Source organism: Pseudopipra pipra, chromosome Z, assembly GCF_036250125.1.
Source record: "Pseudopipra pipra isolate bDixPip1 chromosome Z, bDixPip1.hap1, whole genome shotgun sequence".
In the NCBI taxonomy this organism is placed as follows: Eukaryota; Metazoa; Chordata; class Aves; order Passeriformes; family Pipridae; genus Pseudopipra; species Pseudopipra pipra.
In genome coordinates, this window is record NC_087581.1 from 52,692,437 (window position 1) to 52,716,084 (window position 23,648).

Below are 23,648 nucleotides of genomic sequence, written 5' to 3' on the forward strand. Positions count from 1 at the left end.
TACCTTCTTTGAGAAACACAGGCCAAAAATACTGTATGACTCATAATCAATAACAGATTGGAGGAGTCACAGCAGACAACTTACACTAGGTCCCCAGATGGAAGCACAGCCACCACATTTGCACACTGAAGAAAACCTCTGCATCTGTGGGGTAGAATACAGTCTTCTGAGGAAGCTGACATTAAACACAACTTTATTCTAAGGAATTTATGCTAAAGATTTACTGACTAGCAAGATAGAATTTCTGAGAAAATAATTGATTTTGACTTCTAACCTCAACACCTGCAAAGCAGGGTTGGATTCTAGTTATTTACAAGTGTGATGAATCAAAACCCACAAATGTAGAGAACTTAGAAATACCTCCTGAATCTAAAGAATCAATAGAAAAGTGACACACTGAAACTTAACACCATTTTTAATGAAAGGTCCTTCTCTCTTAGCATCAGCCCAATGTTTCTCATACAAAGTGTGCCAACCACAAGTCACTCCATTGTCTTTGTTCTACATTTTTTGGCTGATCCAACAGAAACACCTGCACAGGAGATACTATAATGTCTTTACACGTTAATAATACCAGGTATCTGCTCAACACTAAGATGTAAAATAAAGAAAAGAAAAAAAAAAAGAGGCACTACCTCTGCAGATAACCCCGATGACTGTTACCTTAACATTTTAACATGAAGCAATGCCCCCCCCATTAGAACTTCTCTAGATCTGCTTTTATCTTACTTAATGTAAGATATATAGGTGGATTCAAATGAAAAACAAAACACTTTTTATGCCACATATGTTAGGACATAAAAATATCTACAGACATTTGTATTTTCGTATATAAGTATTAAAATTCATATGAGAAAACAAAAGAGAGGACGAGATTTGGTTCCAAATTAAATGCACTTCAGATATGCAATGAATGTGTTCAGAATTGCATTGTTCAGGACTGTTTGGATTTAATGATAATTCATATTGTCCTGGCATAAAATTTACTGTAAATTTGTGAGTCATGCAACTCAGTGTTTCTGTGTAAATGTAATATAAAATTGTGCAACGTGTATGGATTAAGAAAGATGCATAAAACCACTTGGGCTCTCTCAGGTAATTTCCAGGTATTTTACGTGGAAGCAAATATAATCATTGTTCACAAGCCCACTACAGCAGCAGTTCTGTGCTCATTTTCACAACATGAAGTCTGCTTCTTTCATGGAATTGCCAAGGAGAAACTTTACAGGAGATATATACTAATTAAAATACCCACCTTTTTATATCACACTTATAAGGAAAATAAAAATCAAATTAACAGATTCTTATTTAAGAGTGTAGTATATTTGGAATACATTTGATCCTGATTTATACCATTACAGTTTGGCTTTGGGGTATTCATCTGCAGTAATCATCAAAATAACTGAGCCACTAGATGTAATAATAATTAGTGCGATAAGCTTGCCAGTAAGGTTGAACATATTGCAGTATGGATGACAGCAGACAAAAAAGAAAAGCATTAGTATTTTACGGCTAAAATACTTCCTCATTTTTACATAGGCACTCAAATACAATTATTTTCTCTTACAGAATGCATTTTGTTAGTTTATGCTGGAAAGCGATCATATTGTGAGATTTAGTATGATTCTTAATAGGAAAAGAGACTTTAATACAGCTATCAGAGGCCTTTTGATGCATGCTGCTGATTACATGGAGTTCTGTAATGTTAATAACAGAATTTTTATTTACAGTATAATACATTTCTAAGGAAAATGCATCAGCAGTAAATACAGATATTTATACAAGAACATGTGACCTTTTTCCTATTGTCAGGTCTATATGCCCTCAATATTCAGTTGTTAATGTAGTTAAGAGTATGTAATTTTTATCATTACATGCACAAGTAGTATATCTCTTTCTCTGTATTTCTTTCAATATTTAGTTCTCATTTATTTTAGCTTTTTCTTGTATTTACACAATGCACTGTGAACTGAATATTAAGTGTTTATTTGAAGTATGTCTCCATCTAAAGGCTTCAACGCGTACTGTACACTTGAAATCTCAGATCTATCTTAATTTTTATTTCAGTAAGATTATTATGCAGGAATATTAAAAAATAACATCTTCACAAAATTTTGCGAGCTAGAATTCTTGGGCAAAACCTGATGATAAACTATCTTATAAAAAACACAATGGCTCATTATAGACTTTCACTGTTATTATTGCTCCTTTTCAAATAGTTTTCAGATTCTAGTAGGACCAGATACACTTCTCTTATAAATCAGCATTTATCCAAGTTATTTTAAGTTTCTGGGTGTGATCCAGTCTATTATACGCAAGCTTGAAGCTGTCAAGCTTTCTGGTAGAGAAAATGTATGTTACCATGTTTTAGGTAAAAATTTATGTAATACACATATTATTGTCATTTCACTTAGGTTTTTTTCCCCGGGTATTTATTCATTTCTGTAAATACAATACAATCCCAAAATTCCTTAACTCTTGGCTGCATTAAAATGTGCTAAAGTAAAAGAAAATCAAACTAAAAATGAATAAAAATAATGACTACGATTTTTACTACTATGACTACGTAGTCATTTTTACTACTATGGGAATTTTTTCTACAAAAATTCCCATATGACTGATGGAACTTTTACTAGAAACTAAAGGGATATTATGTTATATAATATTGACTATTTATAATAACCACTTCATCTGTCTAGTGAATCTTGTTGCCTGTAAATCTTGATGCAAAGGCAAAAAAAAAAAATCATTAAAACAGTCTCATACAAAAAAGATGCCTGCTCTGTGCAGCGAACTTCAATTTTATTTTAGATGCCAGCAATATTGAAAGACTAAGTGAAGAAAAAAAAGAGGCAAAATTTAAATTAAAAAAACAAGTGGTTCATGAAGAAAAAAAAAATCCTTTTTTTTTTTTTAAAATGCTGGATGTATTTTAGGTGGGGTTTTGGTTTTGGCATTTTGTCTTCAGGAGATCGAAACAAGCCGATACGTTCCAATTCTGTAGCACATTTTGGTTCTGTAACTGTTACTAGGATGAGAACAGCCACGAAAAGTTTTACCAAGGGGTTACTATATACTCTGATACTCTACATAAACCTGTGACAAAGGGATTATGATTGCAGCATGGACAGACTCTTTTAACTTTTAACTCAGCCCAGACAGCCATTTGCAGCAACACATTCTATTACACTGCAGGAGAGAAATGCTTACTGCCCAACACATATCTTTACCTAGTGTACTGTATGACTGTTAAATCAGTGCATAATGCATTTAAAATATTTATAGTACCAACATTTACTTAAATAACCTTTATGTAAGATTTATGTTGTTTTGTTCAATTCTCATTTAATGGCAAATTATGAAGAGCATGTTTCATAAAGATAATTCTCCATTTAAATTCAGCAGGCCATCAAATATTAAAATTATAATTCTAATGCAATCTAGAGCAAATTTGTCCAGCTTCAGTGATTATTTGCACTCATAAAAATTAGACTTGATTAATAAAATTTAAATGCTTGATTAACCTCACATTTTCATGTTTCTTTTCTGATATATTTAGAAAAACCCAACCCTGTCCCTTAGTGGGGTACTTTCTATATGATTCATACAGTTGGAAAATAAAAATACAGTAAAGAACAAACAGCTGCATGAAGACAACAATGATTCTCAGCAGACTACTTAATATTCAGACACATGTTGCCAGTGGTCTTTGTTCTTCAACAGCACATAGACAGATGATAACCTGTTTGCAAAAGGCTTTCTAACTTATTTTATTATGATAACAAATGGAGACAAAGTTTGTGATTAGCTAGGGGCTAGAAAATGTAAGGTAAAATCAGTTCTGCATAACGATGAAAATAATTTTATAGAAACAATTGTACTTTCCTTACTTTTCCTGTACTTTTCCTTTACTTTCACACACATATTATTCTGTGGTTCTCCCACCAGCTCTTATGTTTTGGGGGTTTTGTGGCTGCTGCTATTGCTATCATACTGGAGGCAAAACTTCTCATAAAAGCACAGTCAGAAAGAAGTCAAGATGTAGTTTCCAACCTGACAGTAACCTTTTGTATTATCTTGTGCAAATGACATATTCTGGACACCGTCTAGCTAGAATACAGGCACAATGATTTTTATTTTTGCCATAAATTCATAGCAAGAATTTAGTCCTCACTTAGAAATCACTGCAGACTCCCTGGCAGAAGAGAACTTCTGGACTTGAAGCTCAAAACCCCAGAGTACCACACAGGCAAGGGTTCTAAAGCAGTTGGTGTTTGTCCTGTATTTATCTGCAGATGAAACCCTTTGAATGTAAGAACCATAAGGACTCAGTCTTTAAGACCATAATTTGAAGAAACAAAAAATAAAGTTACTGATTTGTTTATTTACTTAGTAAACAAATTCAATTTCTATGAAAACAATTTGTTAAAGTCAGGCACTTTCCTGGTGGGGTTGATTTCTATACTGAATGTACAGCAAAGCAGCACTCTTCTGCCCCAAACAAGAGCAGCAATAAATCCACCAAAAGCTCTGACAGACACTGTTGCCTGGCCCCCAGGACAAAGTGGTAGCATTCTAATCAGAAAAGGTCTTCTAGCTGCAAGTGAGCTGGGGTTGTACAACCAGCTCAAGCTCATTGTGCTTACCACCTTTTTTGGAGTGAAGGAAGAATCCAGTGAGATGGATATGTTCATAAGCATAATTTTTCCCATTCTGTCTTTTGTTTTTCTTCATTCAGCAATATCCAGAAGACACATAAAGATCTGAATATACATATCATATTGGAGGACAGAAAGTATCCAGAGAAAACTGCTTAAAATCTCAAAATGGAAGGCTGTCTTTAGCAAAATTATTTTTCTTTTATTCTCAAAATTTTATCCTGAACATGTCCAGTTCTAACTTTTAATAGAAAGATATACATATAAGTCATCAAAGCCTGTGTAGCAAAAAATCTACAATGAAGTTAAAAGATGTCTTCTGTCATTTTATGTAATTCTTACATCATGTCCAGGCTTTGCAAATGAAGATTAGGGAAAGGTCTCTACCCACATTTGTCACAAGTGCGCTGGTGGCTAAAAAGGCCAATACGAGATAGACATGTCCAGTTGCAAAAGGCACAGCAGAAAGACTCCTTAGGTGGTAAATTCTGCAAGGCACGATTCTTTCTGCATTGTCCTTTCTCCTCGAGAGTGATCCTATGTGCGTTCTCAAAGAAAGCAGCAGCGTTATAGATGGTGTGTCTCCAGACCTCCCGACTGGAGACCAGAGTAGACCAGTTATGTTGATCAATGTGGCCAAGGCCGAGATGATGTTTCAGGAAGTCCTTGTATCTTTTCTTTGGGGCTCCTCTCTTGCGGCAGCCGGTGGCAAGTTCACCATAAAGCACGATCTTAGGGAGGCGGTGGTCCTTCATCCTGGAGACGTGTCCTGCCCAGCACAGCTGTGTTCTCATCAACATGGCCTCAATACTTGTGACTGCTGCTTGTTCTAGAACAGATGTATTAGTCACATAATCTGACCAGTGGATGTTTAGGATTGTACAGAGACAGTGTTGATGGAAATGTTCTAGGAGTCGCAGGTGGTGGTGGTAGATGACCCATGATTCGGATCCATATAAGAGAGAAGACAGCACTATGGCTTTGTAAACACTGATCTTTGTACTTTTCTTCAAGTGTTTACATTCGATACCGTACTGATGGAAGCCTTTTCAACCTAAGACGACTGAAGGCCCACACCAAGACCTTAAACCATTTTGTCCGGGAGCTGCTCTATGCTGATGACGCCGCCCTTGTTGTTCACACAGAAGCAGCTCTGCAGCGTTTAACATCCTGCTTTGCAGACGCTGCTGAGCTCTTTGAGCTGGAAGTCAGCTTAAAGAAGACAGAAGTTCTCTATCAACCGGGACGTCAGGAAGTCTTCCATCATCCCCATATCACCATTGGCCAATCAGAGCTCAAATCAGTCCAGTAGTTTAATTACCTAGGGAGCCTCATCTCCTTGGATGGTAAGATTGACGGGGAGATAGACAACAGGTTAGCAAAGGCATATAGTGCCTTCGGAAAGCTTCATAAAAAATAATTCTTACAAGATAAATAATATATGTATAATCAACTGTGCAAATTCATAAAAATTTGTGTATGGCACATTAATTCCCAGCTGTTCAGTGTCATTTTCTATGTAATGATATGTGCATCTCAAAACTTAAGAGGAAATTACCTATTTAATATTTCTTTAAAGGCTCTAAGTATTAACTGTCAATGCAGGATGTAAAGTGATTAAACTTCTCCACAGGAGTATACATGGCAGAAGAACATTCACAGGTAGCTCCACGGATGTGCATTGTTCTTCTATTAAATTTTTAACTGCTTGGAAAATAATAAACCAAAAAGGAGAGAAAGATTCAGAGAATATCCAAGTGGAAGAGGTTGGCATGGACATCCTGTCCTTCCCACTCAAGCAGACCATCATCAAGCCCAACCTCCCTACTCGAGAAACGTCACTTCTGAGCAGGTTGCCCAAGCCCATGTCCTGAAAGGCTTCATGAATGGAGGCTCCACAACCCCTCAGGGCAACCTGGTACTGGCTGCAACCACACTCATGGCAAAAGTGCCTTCTTGTGCTCAGATGGAATTCCACATGTTTTGGTTTGTGGCCGTTGATACTGTCCTGTCATTGAGCACCTCTGAGAAAAGCCTGTCTCTCTCTTCTTCCACTCCCTTCAGCTATTCATATACATTATCAAGAACCCCCTGAGCCTTCTCCTCTATGCAGAGCAGTACCAGCTTGCTCAGCCTCTCCTCGTATGCCAGATGCTCCAATCCCTTCATAATCTTCCCTTCGCTGGGTTGAAGAGCAACTCCCTCTCCCCACTTTCCCAGCCTGTCTTGACCAAAAAGCCAGTATACGTCCACTGCACGATAGACATGAGAACAATTTCACCATATCCCTGTGATCATGCATGAATGTAGCTGCACATGGACCCCTAACTCCTACTGGTTCCTATGCTGTGCACACCAATGTACAGGCACTTCAGGGAGAGACCTCTGGTATGCTGGGTTCTCAGGGAGGGCGTGAGAGCCTCTTCCAGAGGCATTTGTGTGCCCACACCTGCAGTGGAGACCTTCTGTCCTGTTGGGTTGATTTTGAGGGCTCTCCTGTCCATTCATCCTGCACCCTTTGCTTGCCAACTCAGACTACCACTTTCTTGATACTAGAAGGGATAATAGCTTAAAACTGACAGAAGGCAGATTAGATATTGGGAAGAAATTCTTTACTGTGAGGGTGGTAAGGCACTGGCACAGGTTGACCAGAGAAGCTGTGAATGCCTCATCTCTGGCAGAGTTCAAGGCCAGGTTGGACAAGACTTTGAACAACCTAGTCTGGTAGAAGGTGTCCCTCTGAATGTCCCTTCCAAATCAATCTATTCTGTGATTCCTCATTTGACTGTAGGTCATCATAACCCTCTCCCTTTATTTTTAGTTTAATGTTCTACTCATTAGTTTGGACAACCACCTGAGAAAGAAGATTTTGCCCCAAGCGGTGAGGTAGATCTCTTCCTAGCAGTTCTCAATCCTCAAGGAGGATCCCACAGTTGTAAAAACCAAGTCCCTGCTGTCAGTAAAAGCTTTGCAAGTGGTTGTTGTCCTCCTAGATCTGTCCAGTTCTCTTCTAGCCCTTTCTCCTCAATGACAGTATGCAAGAGAAGATGATCTGGGGTCCCTGTCTGCTCCGTATCTGGTCATAGAAGAGCAAGAATTTGCATGGAGGAACAAGAATCTGTTATCAGAGGAGATCCAGTGTAACTGTTACAGCTGTTAAGCATTATAGCCCAACACCTGAGAGACTGTCGTGGTTTGTCCTAATTGTAGCATCCAGGCCTACATACACAGGGTAAAAATGATTCATAGCCATGAAGAGCTGGAGAGAGGGAACATTCTGAGGGATTATTTGACTATTCTTTAAGTTAGACACCTCCAGCAGGCAGTCAGAACACACAAAACGCAGCCTGAAGTAGCAATGCAGGAGTAAATTAAAAAAGAATTTTTTTCCCCCATTAACTTAATGCAGTTCTGACTATGAATTTTGCTTAGAAGTAGGAAAAGACTCCAGATACCAGACAGCAGCACTGGTGTTTTCTCCAAGCTACAAAGGTGAGGGAGTTTTTTTCTACAAGATATTTGGAATCATCAAAATATTAAGTAGATTCTTAAAAATACTGAAAATAAGCTTTAAACCCCGGCACATTTTCTGTTAGTTTCCAGTCTGTCACTATGTCATGCTCTGTACCCTGCACCTTCTATAGGCAAAGAGCTGGCAATTTGTAGGGGTAGTACTTCCATGCTGCTCCCCACCACACAGATCCAGAGCAGATGACAAGAAGTAGCAGGCGGTGGGGACAGAAACATGGCAATGGTTGATAATTCTCCCACAGATGTGAAAAAGATGATGGAAAAAAGGCAGGGGAAGAAAATAAAACCAAACAAGTAAGATTCACTCACTTCTAGTTTTGTATGTTTAGGTGATTATGGTTTAATAGTGGAACAGCAGTTGCGCTGAAAATAAACTATTTTGTGAGGTCAGATATTAAGGAGTATGTGTAGGATCCCAAAATATAATATCTGCAGAAAAGAGCCATAAACCTTGGGCAACAGTGGCTGACAACAATCCTTTTCACAAGACTTGTTAAAGAGTCAACCTTATGAATTTAGCCTGGCTCCTGCAGCAGAAATCAGTAAGGACTTTTGAAATGATTGTATCAGACCATGTCTAAGCCCTTTAATCCCTTTCTCCCTATGTAATCCTGGTTGAGGGAAATATTAACCCATTCGGCAACGGTAGTAAAAACTTGTGTAATTCCCTAATTAACATAGCTCGTCCTCCTCATTAACACGTCCCGCCCCCAAGACCCTTATATTGCAAAGCGCGTGTTCAATAAAGCATTTCAGTTTTCTACCCATATCTGGGATCACTTAGTTTTTGACCCCCACTAGTATGATTATAAGAAAGAACAAGGATCCTTGGAGAAAGAAGCTGGGTATACTTCAGGCAAAAATGCAAAATTCAGAGGAAGGCACTAGGAATTCCATTCTAGTGATAGTTTTCCCTCACTTAATACTGGTAGGAAATATTTAAATCTGATTTTTTATACCTACCACATGAAGCTCATTGTTTTAGTTCAGTTCTGAATTCTCACAGATTCATTTAGAGAACCATCCATTAAATCTATATCTATCTACAGTTGCTTACACCAAAGTTTATGCAAGAGTTTCTATTTCATGAAAGCATATCCTTCAGAAACACAACTCATCTTGATCTAAATGTATGAAAGATAGGGAATCCAATAGTTCTTTTTGAAGTTGGTGTCAGTGTTGGACTAAAACCACAATGATCATCAATCCTACACAGAGTCCACCTGAATCTATGAAGGCAACAATGTCTAATATGCTGTTTCACCTCTCTGTCGGGAATTCCAGTACACTTATCTCCTACTAGTAAATACACTTGGGACTCCCCCTTGCCCCAATCTCAGTACACCTTGAATTCAAGAAAGGACTCGCACATATAACTTATTAGGAGTCAGAGAAAATGACAAAATAATCATACTTGCACTCAAACAAGAAGCATAGGTTCATTGTATGACAGAGTAACCCATACCCTTGTTTGGCAGGTAAATTATTCCACAAGGAAATAAATTTCAAACTGCTTCAAAAAAACTGATGCCTAAGAGGAGATAGCAAATGATACCTTGTCTATAGAGATGGTCAAACAAGGATGAGTTAAAGCTGGTCTTTCTGTCATATCCAGACAGAAACTCTGATAACTAATCATTGACCTGCAGAAGAGTGTGGTTCCTAGAGCCCAAACTGAAGAGACAACTGACAATTGCTTTCTCATGGGATATTGTAATGGAAACCAACTTTTCCAAGCTACTTTTGATGGTCCTAAATTTAAGTATGTTCCATAGACATTAAAAAAGTACAAACTATTGTAATGGTTTTGAGTTCAGTAAGATATTCTTTTGCTAATTCTTTAGTTTGCTAGATCCTGAGGGTTTTTTGTTTTTTGATTGTGTATATCTGTTTTGGTTTTTTGTTTTTTTCCCTTCCCCTTCCTTTCTCTTTCCCTTTTGGGATTGTATATAGTATTTCAACTGTATATAACTGTAATATACATAAATACATTTATTTTAATATAGTTTGGCTAGTCTGGATTTTTCATAGTTTTTTTTCTTTGCTCTTTGCTGAATGTTTTTGTGCTGGGTCTGGGGACTTGGCGGGGAGCCAAATAAAACTTAGACAACTATACTCAATTTTTAACTATGCTTGTCTAATGTTAATTAAGTTAAGTACACAAATACATTTATCTTTATAATTAGCTTTAGGGTTTCAGAGTAACTTTTAGAGACAGATGATACTCCTCAGAAAGTAGTCAATAATTTTACTGAGGCCTACAAGGAATCTTGAGACTTGGGAACAGAAGCCAGATCATGTGAATGCTGAAGCATTCTCTAACCACTAGGAAACTTAATTAATTTACTTAATATTTACACTCTGCATAGGAAAACAGAAATATTTAAATTACCACTATTCTAATGACACTGTGCTAATGACCTGAGCTAAGGACTTGAGATATTACTGAAGATCATGAGTTAATTAGAAAGGCATCCAATAACTCTGCAGAAGACTTCATAAAAGCCAGATGCTCAACATGAGGATAACCAAACTCAAATCATTAAAACCAAGGTCCCAACTTACTTGTGATAAACATAAAGAAAAAGCAGTCATTAATGGCACAGATATCAGAGATTTGGGATCTACATAGTTGCTTAATATATAGCTTGGTCAGAAGCACTCTCAGCAGGAGGAACAGTTTTGAGCATCATTTAGTGTTCTCACAGAGAGTCCATCACTAGCTTCATTAGAAAAGTTACATAACCCAATTAATCTTCACAGGCAGGTGGTATTTCAGAGAGAAATCAGGTGTATTACAGTTCACAAGTGAAATCTCTCTTTTCTCATTTTGGTTACTAAGAAATCTTCAGGTTGAAAAGCCTTAAGTATTTCAGGCAACAGGAGACTAGCAGCTGTATTTTAAGTATTGCATCTTCTAAATCTTGATCTTAGGCTTTTTTCCATACAGGTAACAACACCTGGGATTAGGAAATACCTCTATCAATCCCACCCTTAATTTTAGATGACCCTTGAAAGCACAACAATCTCAGTGATGTAGACAGGTAACAACAGTGCTGGAATCAGGGCTGTGTGGGTTCCTCTGGTCACTCATAATTGCAGTTGCTAGACATTAGGGGATCACTCAGGCTGGAAGAGATCTTCAAACCCCTGTTTAAAGCAGGTTCAGCCATGAGGTCAGATCAGGTTCCTCAGAGCTCTACCCAGCCAGGTCCTGAAAACTTCCAACAGCTACTGCACTTTCCTGGGCTACCTCTTTCATGGCTCGACAATTCTTAAGGCAAAAAAGTTTGCTAGAAAAGCTGCATACATTCCAGTCTGAAACTGTCTTGTTTCAAACGATTCTCAAAAAGATGTAATATTTAAATTCTGTTTAAAAATTTTGCCCAGTGAAAAAAAGAAAAGAACATGTTCGACCTTGAAGTAGAGAAGACTTACTGTATTATGTTGCCTATTATCTTTCCCTGATACGATCAAGAAGTAGTTCCATGCCAGCAGCAACAACAAAGCCAGTGGTATCATGTAGAGCTCAAAGTTCCAGACCACAAAAAGAAAAAGCTAGAAGACAGAGAAGGAAAAAAAAGTGATTCAGATCAGCATTACATTAAACTCGTGTGCACAGTTAAAACCAATAAATTAAAACAATTCTAAAAAAACCCCACCTCTCCTCAAACAGGAAAGTTGTTAAACCACTTTGCTGACCTGACACTTACCTGCATGAAACAACTGCTACACTTCCCATTGTTTCCTACCATAACTCTTGGAAAAGAAAAAATTATGTAGTATGGTCGAAGAAGAATATTAATTGTTCTCTCATAAAATAATGCTTTTGTGGACAAAAAAATGCAAAACAGCATAAAAATAAGATTACATCCTCAGAAAAGTTATTTTCACGAATCACAGGACCACAGAATAACTTGGGTTGAAAGGGACCTTAAAGATCACCCAGATCCAAACTCCCTGACATAGGCAGGGAAACGCTCCACCACATCAGGCTGGTCAGGGCCTCATCCAACCTGGCCTTGAACACTTCCAAGGATGGGACAACCACAATTTCTCTGAGCAACCTGTTCCAGTGTCTCACCACCCTTACAGTGAAGAATTTCTGCCTTATAACTAATTTAAACCTACCCTCTTTCAATTTAAAGCCATTACTCCTTGTTCTATCACTACATACCCTCATAAAATATCCCTCTCCATCTTTCTTGTAGGTCACAGGAATGTGATTAATTTAAAGAAGACCTCAACATGTCAGTGAATCTGGTTTTAGCTTTGAAACAATCCTGTAGCAGTGTAAAGTTGGCACAAGAGTGAATAAAAATTAATTTGCTGTTTAGAAGAAAGAACATGGTCATGGCATATAATGTCACACAAACAAGCAGAAGTATCAATCTGAAAAAAATCTTTTGCATGGAAAACTAGTAAAAAAAAATCACAGAAAAAGCTGAAAGTGTACAACCATTTTAATGAAAGCATAGCAAAACTGAAATGACCACAGACTCATCAAAAATGGGATTTAAAAAAATGATGAGAAGTCACATAAGTCCACCCCTCTGAAAGCTTTAATTTGTTGCAGTGTTTTCCCAAAACAGTTCAAGTGCTCCATGACTGGGGGCTGTCAGAAATCTGATTGGGTTATATCTCCCAGAGATGTGCACCTAAATAACTTGGACTGCTCCTTAGTATTGGGCCCAAACAGGGATTGCACACCAGGAGAAACCCATCTGCACTGCCAGCTCCATACACTGCTGTCTAGATACTGTCCTCTACTGATGCTGCTACAAAATTCATGGTTTGCAGGAAAGAACTAAAAATAATTTCACTTGGATAGGGTCAAACAAAAACAATTTTTATCTCCAATTTTCCTATGAACAAACCCCCCCTTACAGCTTAAAACCCAGCTGTAGTCATTACTAAGGTTTGTTTTCTTCCCATTAAAAAAAAAAAAAGTCAGAGCAAATCACACTATGTACCACAGCTGGATAAACATCCTTAAATCTTAATAAGCCTTCTCCATCCAAATAGTTAAGCTTTTGAATATTTGTATTTTTAATACAGGCTAAAATGAAGGAGGAGGAGGGTGTCGTGTCACAAAACTTGCAAACCTAAAGCACTACCTTTTTTTTCAGATTAACTAAAACGTGGGTCATTTTCCCAAATCAGTCACAGGATGTATATAAAGCTGAATAAGAATAAAATTGGAATTTCACTCGTCTTCTGCTGGCTTTTTGTTTGGAATTAAAACAAACAAAATGCTCTTATCAAATTTAAGCTGCTGCATAGAAGAAAAAAAAATCTATATCTTAGGTAATCTTCTCTCTCAAGATCAGCTAACTTACCTCACCCCTGTACTTTCTACCACTGAGTGCTATGTATATGAAAGTCCTATAAAACTGCAAGACAAACACGATAAATACTGAAAAGAACTGAACATACAGTGTGTATGACTCACAAGAGTATATTGGCACTTCTAACAGTATTTCATTTGAAAGAAAAATGCCTTTTTTAGGTTGTTTAGTTTAAAAGGAAATCTGTTAGAACTGGTAATGAAAAAGCAAATGAGCCCATGGAATTCAAGAGCTCTTCTATGAGCTTGCTATCTACAGAAAAGTGGTAAATTTGATGTAGCAAACTTATAACAGATTTCATGTCTCAAAAGAAAAGCAAAAAATATTGCATGCTTCAACCCCAGAAATGCCCTGAGTTAATGTATGCACGCCAAAGGGTGCTCTGGAAGCCAGCAAACAGTACCAAGTATTAGAAAAGCAAATACTAGAGATTACCTGTTGATAAATGGCAATGCATAGTCTTTCTTACGGTCCAAGCTGAACTTTGGTTAAAAAGATGGAAAGAAAATGAAGTACTATTCAATCCCCACCTTCAGAGAGAAAAGAAGCTAACAACTTACACAGTCTCAGGAAATATGGACCTGACAGGAGAATGAGGAACACGGTCATCATGTACCCTGTACTCCAGAATATCAATGAATTCTCATCCAAGCACTTCTCACTGGAAGCTTCTAAGTGCCAAATGATCTTTAATGGTACTAATTCCTTATAGTACTATACTCTGAGGGCCAGTAAAAAATTATATTAAGATATTACCACTTTAAAACTTGTATGGATATACCTTTCAAAAGCGTGAATATTACACCTGCCATCTCCTGAAGATGATTTCCCTGATCTGCCACCTTAATTTCCATCTAGTCCATCTGAACTTTTACCAGTTCCTCCTTTTAGGCACCTGTCTCAGCCAGGCACTAGCAAAACAGTGCAACAAAAATGAGATATGTTCTGTGAGAGACCTGCACAGTGATGCCATTGCAAAACAAATGGTCTCATTATCCTTCCCAGACAAGAAATGCACTCATGAAATGCAAATGGAGAAAACAAGCAGATTTCCGGTATCAGACAAAACTTTTAAGTAAACATGAGCAAACCCAAAATCTGGTGCAGAACATCAAGAAAACTCAGGGATTTAGTTCTTACACATAAAAGGCCTGATAGCTGGGGTGAAAGAGAAGAAGGGAAGTGGTATGTAGAAACCTTCATGCATGATAGAGAAGTAAACCTATGTATCCATCCCTTAAACAAGTACAGGCCAGAAACAAATAAACAACCAAAACCAAAACAAACATACAAAACCTCCAAAAGGAAACAAAAAGAAACAACTAACCAAAAAAACCCCCCAAATCAGAAAAGCTAAGGAACAAGCACAAAGGGACAGTTCTGCGAGTTGCCCATGCCTATAAAGCATCCAGTGGAACATGGACTGTATCTGGCATGATATCTTCTAAGGAAATAATGGCTCTAACTCCGTCTAAAAAAAGGATCCTCATCACTACTGAAGCAAGCTAACTATTTTAAGAGAGGAGTGGGAGTCTCAAAGGTTACAGTTTAATATAGCTGCCATTTCCTACACAGAAGAATATAAGAAAGGACTTTTTCTTCTCCCCCATGAGATCAAGATTTTCAGAGTCACAGGCATGAACTGGCCATTTACAAAATCACATCAGCTGATACTCTTAGTGAGCGACACTTGCATTAAATGATCATTCAGGGAGACACATGACACTATCCCTGGTGTACAACACTTCAAAAAATAATTTAAGTTAGGATATTGAATATCCTATTCTTTTGAAAACTACAGTATATTTTAAAAGGAAATCTCATCCAAAATGATTAACGCTTCCTACTGTTCAGAAAAAAAGCCTGCCCTTTCAGACTAGCAGCTGTGAATCATTAGCTTTCCAGTGATGAGATGTGTTTGATGAGTATTTTTCTTTCTAATTAAGAGATGAGATTCTCTTTTTGACTATCTTCAGACTGAAGTGAAGAGAAAGATTTCTGCCTATGTGGAAAGGCCATATTCTACAAAACAATTATTTCAGATTTCTTTTTATCTACCTCCACCCAATCTCATTTCACTTTTAACAAAATCCTGTTTGCACCCACAGACTTTACAGTATTAACCCCTGTATTTCCCAGTTATTTTCCTTTTTTTCTTTTGTTTCTGTTTTGATTGCTAGCAGAGAAGAGCACATAAAAAAAAAGAATTATCCCTCACAGGAGTCACCGACCCCATCCTCAGGTACAGGAGAGAGCAGAGGAAGTGACAAGGGAGGGCTGCAAGAATTCTTGTTTGAGAAGTTTCCGAGAAAAATAGAAATGCCTGAGTTTGGTGGACCAGAGATTTGCAGTGGTAGCACCCAGAGCCATGAGCTGTAATGTGATGGGCAGTGTGGCAAGACATGGACATCCCCCACTGTCATCATCTCACATGAGGCACACCACTCATGCTGCAGTCTCCTCTTCAAGTCGTGTCTTTCTCTGATCATTTCCACAGAACATCCTTACAGCCTCATTTACGTATTACCTATATCCTTGCCTTTATATTCGTGACCAATCTCTTGATTACCCTGGAAACACAAAGGTTGGCTGCACAGTATTTTGGCACTATCACAAACAGACGACGTCTGCAGCTCCAAATACTACACTTCAACATCAAGATCATCCATTTACCCTTTAAGCTTAAAAGGACAATTGTATTACCTGAGGCTTTATCCTTTGTATGTATTCTCACAAGACTAGAAAGAATGAGAGATAACCCACATATCTGCACGGTACAGACTGTCTACCAAGTACTGCAGGTTTTAAGGACAGTAAAATCCTGCATGGTGTTTTATACCACCAAACACTTGGAAACATTTTGTATTATATACAAATAATAGTATTTTGTATTATACTTTGGAGAGACAGCAGCTTCTTCCATTACAAAAGTAGTCAGTTACCTCTAGCAATCACAGCTCCTCTGGTCTTGTACAACACTTCTAATAAAAAAAATTAAAAAGGAAGCATTTCTTTCAGCTATATCAGATCTCAAACACACTAGCATTATTGTAAACACTTATGGGAATTCATTCCAAATGCAGTGCCTTCATTCAGGTAAATCTGAAAGAAATATGCCTTTTAAACATACTCTAAAGCATCCTCCACAGTTCTTCTCATAAGTCTTACAATTTTAGTTTCAATTACCTGACTACCAGGAGAAGGTGGAGTCAGAAAGATTTGAGTCTCAAACACATGATCTGTTACTCCATTTTTCTGTACACAGGCAAAAGTCAAATTGAAAATAGCAGAAGCATTGAATGTGTAAAAAAAAATACAGAAAAAAATCATATAATTCCCACTTGCTTTATTTTGACAGATTTCCACTCCAACCCTGGATTTATGTTGGTTATCTTTTTAAAACACCTAAGATCTTGGTAATCTGAAAAAACAGAATAATTAGTATTTTTTATGCTCTAAGAACTTTTCCTTTAACTCAGAAACAAACTCATGGGATTTCCTAATTTGCCCTAATTTTCCTCTTTGCTGGAATTAGAAGAATTGCGTTCACTGCAATTTACACTTTTATAATAATTCTTTCTATTTATTTCATAGAGAAAGTGGAGATACTTCCATGACAAGTAAAACAAGATCTTAACCGAATAGATGAAGTATTAATTTAATGCCAGCCCTAATGGGGTTTTTGATGTATTCTGATGTATTGAAAGACCTACGGTAGCACTCATTAGAGCACTTGGGTCCCATATGTAGAAGAACATACAAAAAAAAAATTTCTTACCACGTAGGACATTTTTGGTCATGGTTTTTCCATGTTGATAATCTGTACAACAAACCCAAGGTTCTATTTCATCTCACTCCTTTCATCTAAACATGATGTACCAGTAGTTACTACAGAAACCATTCTGACGTGATGTGCATCAATCCACCCAGTTTGTTTGTGAAACACACCTACAGCCAGAACAATGTTAGTGATGACACCGGTTTCCAACCACATCATAATGTACATTGCTGGTCTATAAGACTGTCAGCACCAACAAAATGTTCCAGTTAAAAGCTTGAAAATTTTCATTTAACTTTTTACTTTTTTCTTTACAATTTCTAACAGATGTTTCACAACCATTTTCTAGAAGTACTAAAAACTTTACTTCAGAATGCCAACAACTTCAAGAATGCAAACCTCAGAGCTTGAATGCAGTGCCACTTTAAACAGCACATGGATTAAGGATACAAAATTTGTATTGCTGTAACCAGTTGCTAGTGTAATCAATGGCAAAAGCTGGGTGGAAATAAAAATTACACCCTCCAAAAATATTTACAAAATGTGGAATCTCTTGGGTCATTCATTTCCCCTTCACTTAAGACTTTCTGAGCTGTGTAGTCAGTATCCAAGATAAAATTAGAAGGGCAAATATGGTTCATTGAGGTAATTCCCATACACGCAGCCTCTTGCCATTCACAGGGCTCTTAAAGATGGATTTGTTCTGTCAGACTGCTAAAATGCTGACAAACTAAGAGGAATTGATAGTATTTTTCCTATGAGCAATAACATCTGGCATCAAATGACAAATGACCAACTAGGATACATTTCATCAAAGGCATGTCTGAGAACGGGGCTACTAGGTTCACTGAACCTCCATCCCATCTTAATACCATATTTTCTGAACAATAGCTAACTGTCTACTGAATGACCCATGTCTTTGTGTAAGTAACAGTACCTAGAACACTGTTCTACAGTCTTGATCTTCAACTAAAAAAGTGCTTTTAATGCCTGTCCCCAGGTTGATTTCACAGAATCACAGAATAGGTAAGGTTCGAAGGGACCACAGTGGGTCATCTGGTCCAAACTCCCTGCTCATCCTTGAGCACGTTGCACAGGATTGTGTCCAGATGGTTCTTGAATATCTCCAGTGGGAGAAACTCCACAACCTCTTTGGGCAATCTGCTACAGTACACAGTCACTCACGCAGTAAAGAAGTTCCTCCTCATATTCACGTGCAACTTACTGTGCATCATTTTCTGCCTGTTGCCTCTTGTCCTATTGCCTGGCAGTACAGAGAAGAGCCTGGATCCATTCTCTTGACACCCTCCCTTCGGGTACTCATTGACACTAATGAGGTCCTCTCTCAGTCATCTCTTCTCAAGGCTAAACAGGCCCAACTCTCTCAGCCTTTCCTAGTAAGAGAGACACTCCAGTCCCTTAATCATCTTTGCTGCCCTTTGCTAGACCCGCTCCAGGAGCTTCATGTCTCTCTTGTACTGAGGAGCCCAGAACTGGACGCAGCACTCCAGATGTGGCTTCGCTAGAGCTGAGCAGAAGGTCAGGATCACCTTCCTTGACCTGCTGGCAATGCTCTTCCTAATGCTTCCCAGGATTCCATTGTCCTTCTTAGCCACAGGGGCACACGGCTAGCTGATGGACAGCTTGTTGTTCACCAGGGGCCCCAGCTCCTCTTCTGCAGAGCTACTTTGCAGGTTAGTCCTCAACCCGTATTGGTGCATTCCCTGCATTTGCCTTTGTTGCATTTCAGAAGGTTCTTCTCTGCCCATTTTTCCAACTTGCTGAGGTCCCTCTGAAGGGCTGCACAGCACTCTGGGTTACTGGCCGCTCCTCCCAGCTTTGTGCCATCAGCAAATTTGCTGAGGGGCACTCCACTCCTTAATCCAAGTCATTGATGAATAAGTTAAACAACAGTGGGTCCAGTATTGAACTTTGGGGGACACCGCTAGTGACAGGCCTGCAAGTGGATCCTGTGGACTCTCTGGAATCTGCCTATCAGTCAGTTCTCAATACATTTCACTGTCCGCTCATCCAGTCCGCACTTTCTGAATTTGTCTATGAGGAAATTGTGAGAGATAGTGTCAAAAGCCTTACTGAAGATAAGGTAGACAAAATCCACTGCTCTCCATCATCTACAAGATGGTGCTCCATCACCTTTCCAAGGATTGAGGTGAGGCTAACTGGACGATATTTCCCTAGGTCTTCCTTCTTGCCCTTTTTAAAGACTAGGTAGACATTTGCTCTCTTCCAATCCTCAGGCAGCTCTCCGGATCACCACAACCTTTCAAAGATGATTGTGAGTGGCCCCGCTATGGTGTCTGCCAGCTCTCTCAGCACTCATGGGCTTGTGGATATCAAGTTTGCCTAGATTCTGTTTTGGTTTAATACATAACACTTAGATTGACCTATTATTTTTAGCTCAGTTTTCCTGAGATGGGTAGTCATCAGGAGTAAGATTCCAGCCTGTTTGTAATTCTAACTGTCCAAATTTACTCTGGGTTTTTTAAAATAGATTCACTTTGGGCCTCTCCCCACTGAAGATACCTCTTCCCATTTTGGAATTCAATCTCATCCTTTCCAATTTCAAAATTCCTTAACATTGGCTGTTTCAGAACCACACACGCCATTTCTGTTGGAGGTGTCATACTATGAAAGATATTTCTAAAAAGTACATTTCACATAACTATTTAAACTTTTTTTGCACACACAGATCTGTCACAAATTTATATTTATGTCCTTTTTACACAAAAATTCAGAATCTAGCAGATTTCTCCTCTTTCAATTTCCCTGCTATGAGGGTGGGACTGTTGAAAGTGTAAATGTACATGTCACTTTAGAAGAAAAATCTAAAGTGTTGACTTTGGGAGAAGTGCAAAATCACAACATGGATCCTGCTAGATAACTGCAGCTATTTATGTGTAATAGAATGGTGAGCTAAAGAGCTCTGTACAGTTTTAAACTATGTCGTGCTGAAAAAGATCATATACAACCAGGGATCTACATATTCACATTTATCTTCGTTTTGTAGGCGTTTTGAAAAATCTAATTTCTTTAGACAATCCAAGAATGAAATGATGTTATTTCCCCTTTCCTTTCTTATAACTCAAGAGACTGATGGACTTTGAACCAGCCTCCTGTTCCTCCCATATTCCTGAAGATTGTAAATTGTCCATCAAAAGTTATTAAACTACGTATATGGAAAAATATTTGGTACCTTCTTCAGCTGAATTAGAATGGCTTCACTGTACATCCACTATGTAGTCCAAGCAAAACACTTAGTCCCCAGACATCTATACGGAAGTTGTTCCAAATGTTATGCTTCTTTCTTAATCTGTTCACTTAAAATTAACTTTTTTCTTAATCTGCTCACTCCCTTATCTTCCATCTACTTTTGCAGATGAAGGAAAACCACTTAACACTTTAAGAAAACACTATAAAAACTTTAATCGGGTAGGAATAGTCACCATTACCCACATACTGGAAAATACAAGACTCGCAGACTTGCTTTTTTGAATGCAAAGTAGAAAAGAGTAACTTTTTTTCAAAAGAAAAGTAAGTCACTTATGTTAAAAATCCTGATTGTGAACTACTTAAACCTCCCAAGTGTTTAAACTGGGCTCATCTTCATCAATATGACAGAAAAACAAAACCATCAAAATAAAAGGACCATTAGGATATTAGGAAGTGCAACCTTGGATAAAGTAAGTTGTTTGGTTGTAGGAAAACCAACACTGCCAACTGTGAGAGTTAAAGGGACAGAAATAAAATTTCAATTGTAGCCAGGAAGTTATCTTCCACACATTCCAGGAGCCTCCTAGACTGTCTCCTCTCTGCTGTGCTGAGTTTCCAGCAAACATCCAGCAAGCTAAAGTCTTCCTCACAAAAAGGGATGGCGATCGTGAAATGTCAGCCAGCCACTTACAGAATATTTCATCTGCCTCTTCATCCTGGTTGGGTGGTCTGTAACAGACTCGCACCAGAATGTTCATCTTGTTAGCCTTGTTAGCCTATCCCCTTATTCTTATCCACAGGCACTCAACATTTACATCACTACCCTTCCTTCCCAAAAAAGCTCTAGCTTAAAATCAGGATCCCGATTCCTTTTATTTGCCTAGAAAGGAGAACAAAAAACACACGGGATTTTCTATTCACCATTTTCTGCATGTGTACCTCCCCCACACAGGACCATCTGCAGCCCTCGGTGCTTCAGAACAGAGCACCAAGGCTGCTGGTAGGAGAAAAGGGTCTACAGAAGGAGATGGCAGCCAGATGAACACATGGTACCGGTTTTGTGTGGCAAGGTTTTGGTAGTGGGGGGGCTGTAGGTGTGGCTTCTGTGAGAAGCTGCCAGAAGTTTCACTCACCTACAATAGCACCAATGCCACCTGGCTTCAAGATGAACCTGCTGGTCAAGGCTGAGCCCAACAGTGATGGCAACAGCACCTCTGGGATATTTAAGAAGGGGAAAAAAACCCCTGTACAACCACAGCTGGAGAGAAGAGTGAGAATATGTGAGGGAAGCAACTCCACAAACACCCAGGTCAGTGAAAAAGGAGTGGGAGGAAATGCTCCAGACACTGGAGCAGAAATTCCTCTGCACCCCACTGTGAGGCAGGTTGTTCCCCTGAAAACCATGGAGGTCCACAGTGAAGCAGGCCATGGAGGACCCTACACCAGAGCAGCTGGATCCCTGAGGAAGGTTGTGACTCTGTAGGAAGCCTTCTACAGGTCCGGTAGCCACATGGACAGATGAGATCATGCTGGAGCATGTTTACTGGCAGGACATGTGACTCCACAGGGAAGGCACGCAGGAGCAAATCTGTTCCTGAAGGACAGCATGGGAACGGACCCATGCTGGAGCAGTTTGTGAAGAACTGCAGCCCATATGGGAAGGACTCACCGTAGTGACCCTGGCTGGATGCCAAGCACCCACCGTAGCCACTCTATCACTCCCCTCCACACCTAGACAGAGGAGAGAAAACATAATGAAGAGTTCATGAGTTGAGATAAGGTCCAGGAGAGATCACTCACTGAATACGGGCAAAACAGACTCAAATTGGGGATATTAACTGAATTTATTACTAACAAAATCAGAGCAGGATAATGAGAAGTAAAATAAATCTTAAAAACACCTTTCCGAGTTCTACTTCCTGCCCTACCAGTGGCCTAGGGAGACAGGGAATAGGGGTTATGGCAGTTCAAACCAACACAATCACAGGTTGTTTCTGCCACTACTCAGGGAGAAGAGTCTTCCCCCAGCTCCAGTGTGGGCTCCCTCCCATGGGAGACAGTCCTCCATGAATTTCTCCAACACGAGTACATGCCATGGGCAACAGCTCTCCACAAACAGCTCCAACATGGGTCATTCTTCCATGGGGTCCAGTCCTTCAGGCATAGCCTGTCACAGTCTAGGTTCCTCACAGGGTCACAAGTCCTACCAGGAAACCTGCTCTAGTATGGGCTCCCCTCTCCATGGGTCTGCAGGTTCCTACCAGGACCCTTCTCCAGCATGGATATCCTCCAAGGGTCGCAGGTGGATCTCTGCACACCCATGGTCCTCCATGGGCTGCAGGAAGACAGTCTGCTTCACCAAGGTCTTCACCACAGACCGCAGGTGCTCCGGTGCCTGGAGCACCTCCTTCCCCTCCTTCTCCACTGACCTTGGTGTCTGCATAGTTGTTCCTCTCACATATTCCCACTTACTATTCCCTGGTTGCAATTACATCTGCGCAATAACTTTTTTTTCTCCTTCCTAAATATGTTATTATAGAGGTGTTACTATAATTTGAGTGGCTTGGCTTTGAACAGTGGCAGATCCATCCTGGAGCTGGCTGGCATTGGCTCTGCCAGACATAGAAGAAGCTTCTAGCAGCTTCTCACAGAAGTTGCCTTGTAGTCCCCCCCGCCTATCAAAACCTGGCCACACGAATCCAATACACTCACATTGGAGAACTTTGTGGAGGACTGTGGAGGGATCTCATGCTGGATCAGGGGAAGAGTGCAAGGAGTTCTCCCCCTGAGGAGGAAGCAGTGGCAGAGACAACGTGATGAAGTGACCACAGTCCCCATGGTCCTTGTGCACCACAGGGGAGAAGGAGGAATGTGGGAGTGGAGTTGAGCCCATGAAGAAAGGAGGGGTGGGGGAAGGTATTTTAAGATTTGGGTTTATTTCTCATTATCCTACTTGGATTCAATTGCCAATAAGTTCAACTAATTTCCCCAAGCTGAATCTTTTTTGCTTATGAAGGTTATTGCCCAGTGATCTTAAACCCTGAGCTTTTTGTTACACTTTTTCTCCCCTGTCCAGCTGTGATAGGCAGTGATGGAGTGGTG

General features: G+C 39.2%; 1 protein-coding gene across 8 annotated transcripts in view; it reads right to left on the bottom strand.

The window, feature by feature from the left end:
• MCTP1 (multiple C2 and transmembrane domain containing 1) overlaps window positions 1-23,648 on the bottom strand; it is a 178,914-nt gene that overhangs the window by 44,249 nt on the left and 111,017 nt on the right. For 3 of the 8 annotated variants that reach the window (XM_064641476.1, XM_064641475.1, XM_064641481.1), the window contains 2 exons: window positions 11,628-11,747; window positions 85-144 (listed from right to left, as the gene is read on the bottom strand). The exons of 2 other annotated variants lie outside the window; for them this stretch is intronic. In XM_064641476.1, coding sequence (XP_064497546.1) covers window positions 85-144; window positions 11,628-11,747 — 180 coding nt within the window. The remainder of the gene's footprint in view (window positions 1-84; window positions 145-11,627; window positions 11,748-23,648) is intronic. 3 more of the 8 variants (XM_064641478.1, XM_064641477.1, XM_064641482.1) reach the window with 1 other exon arrangement.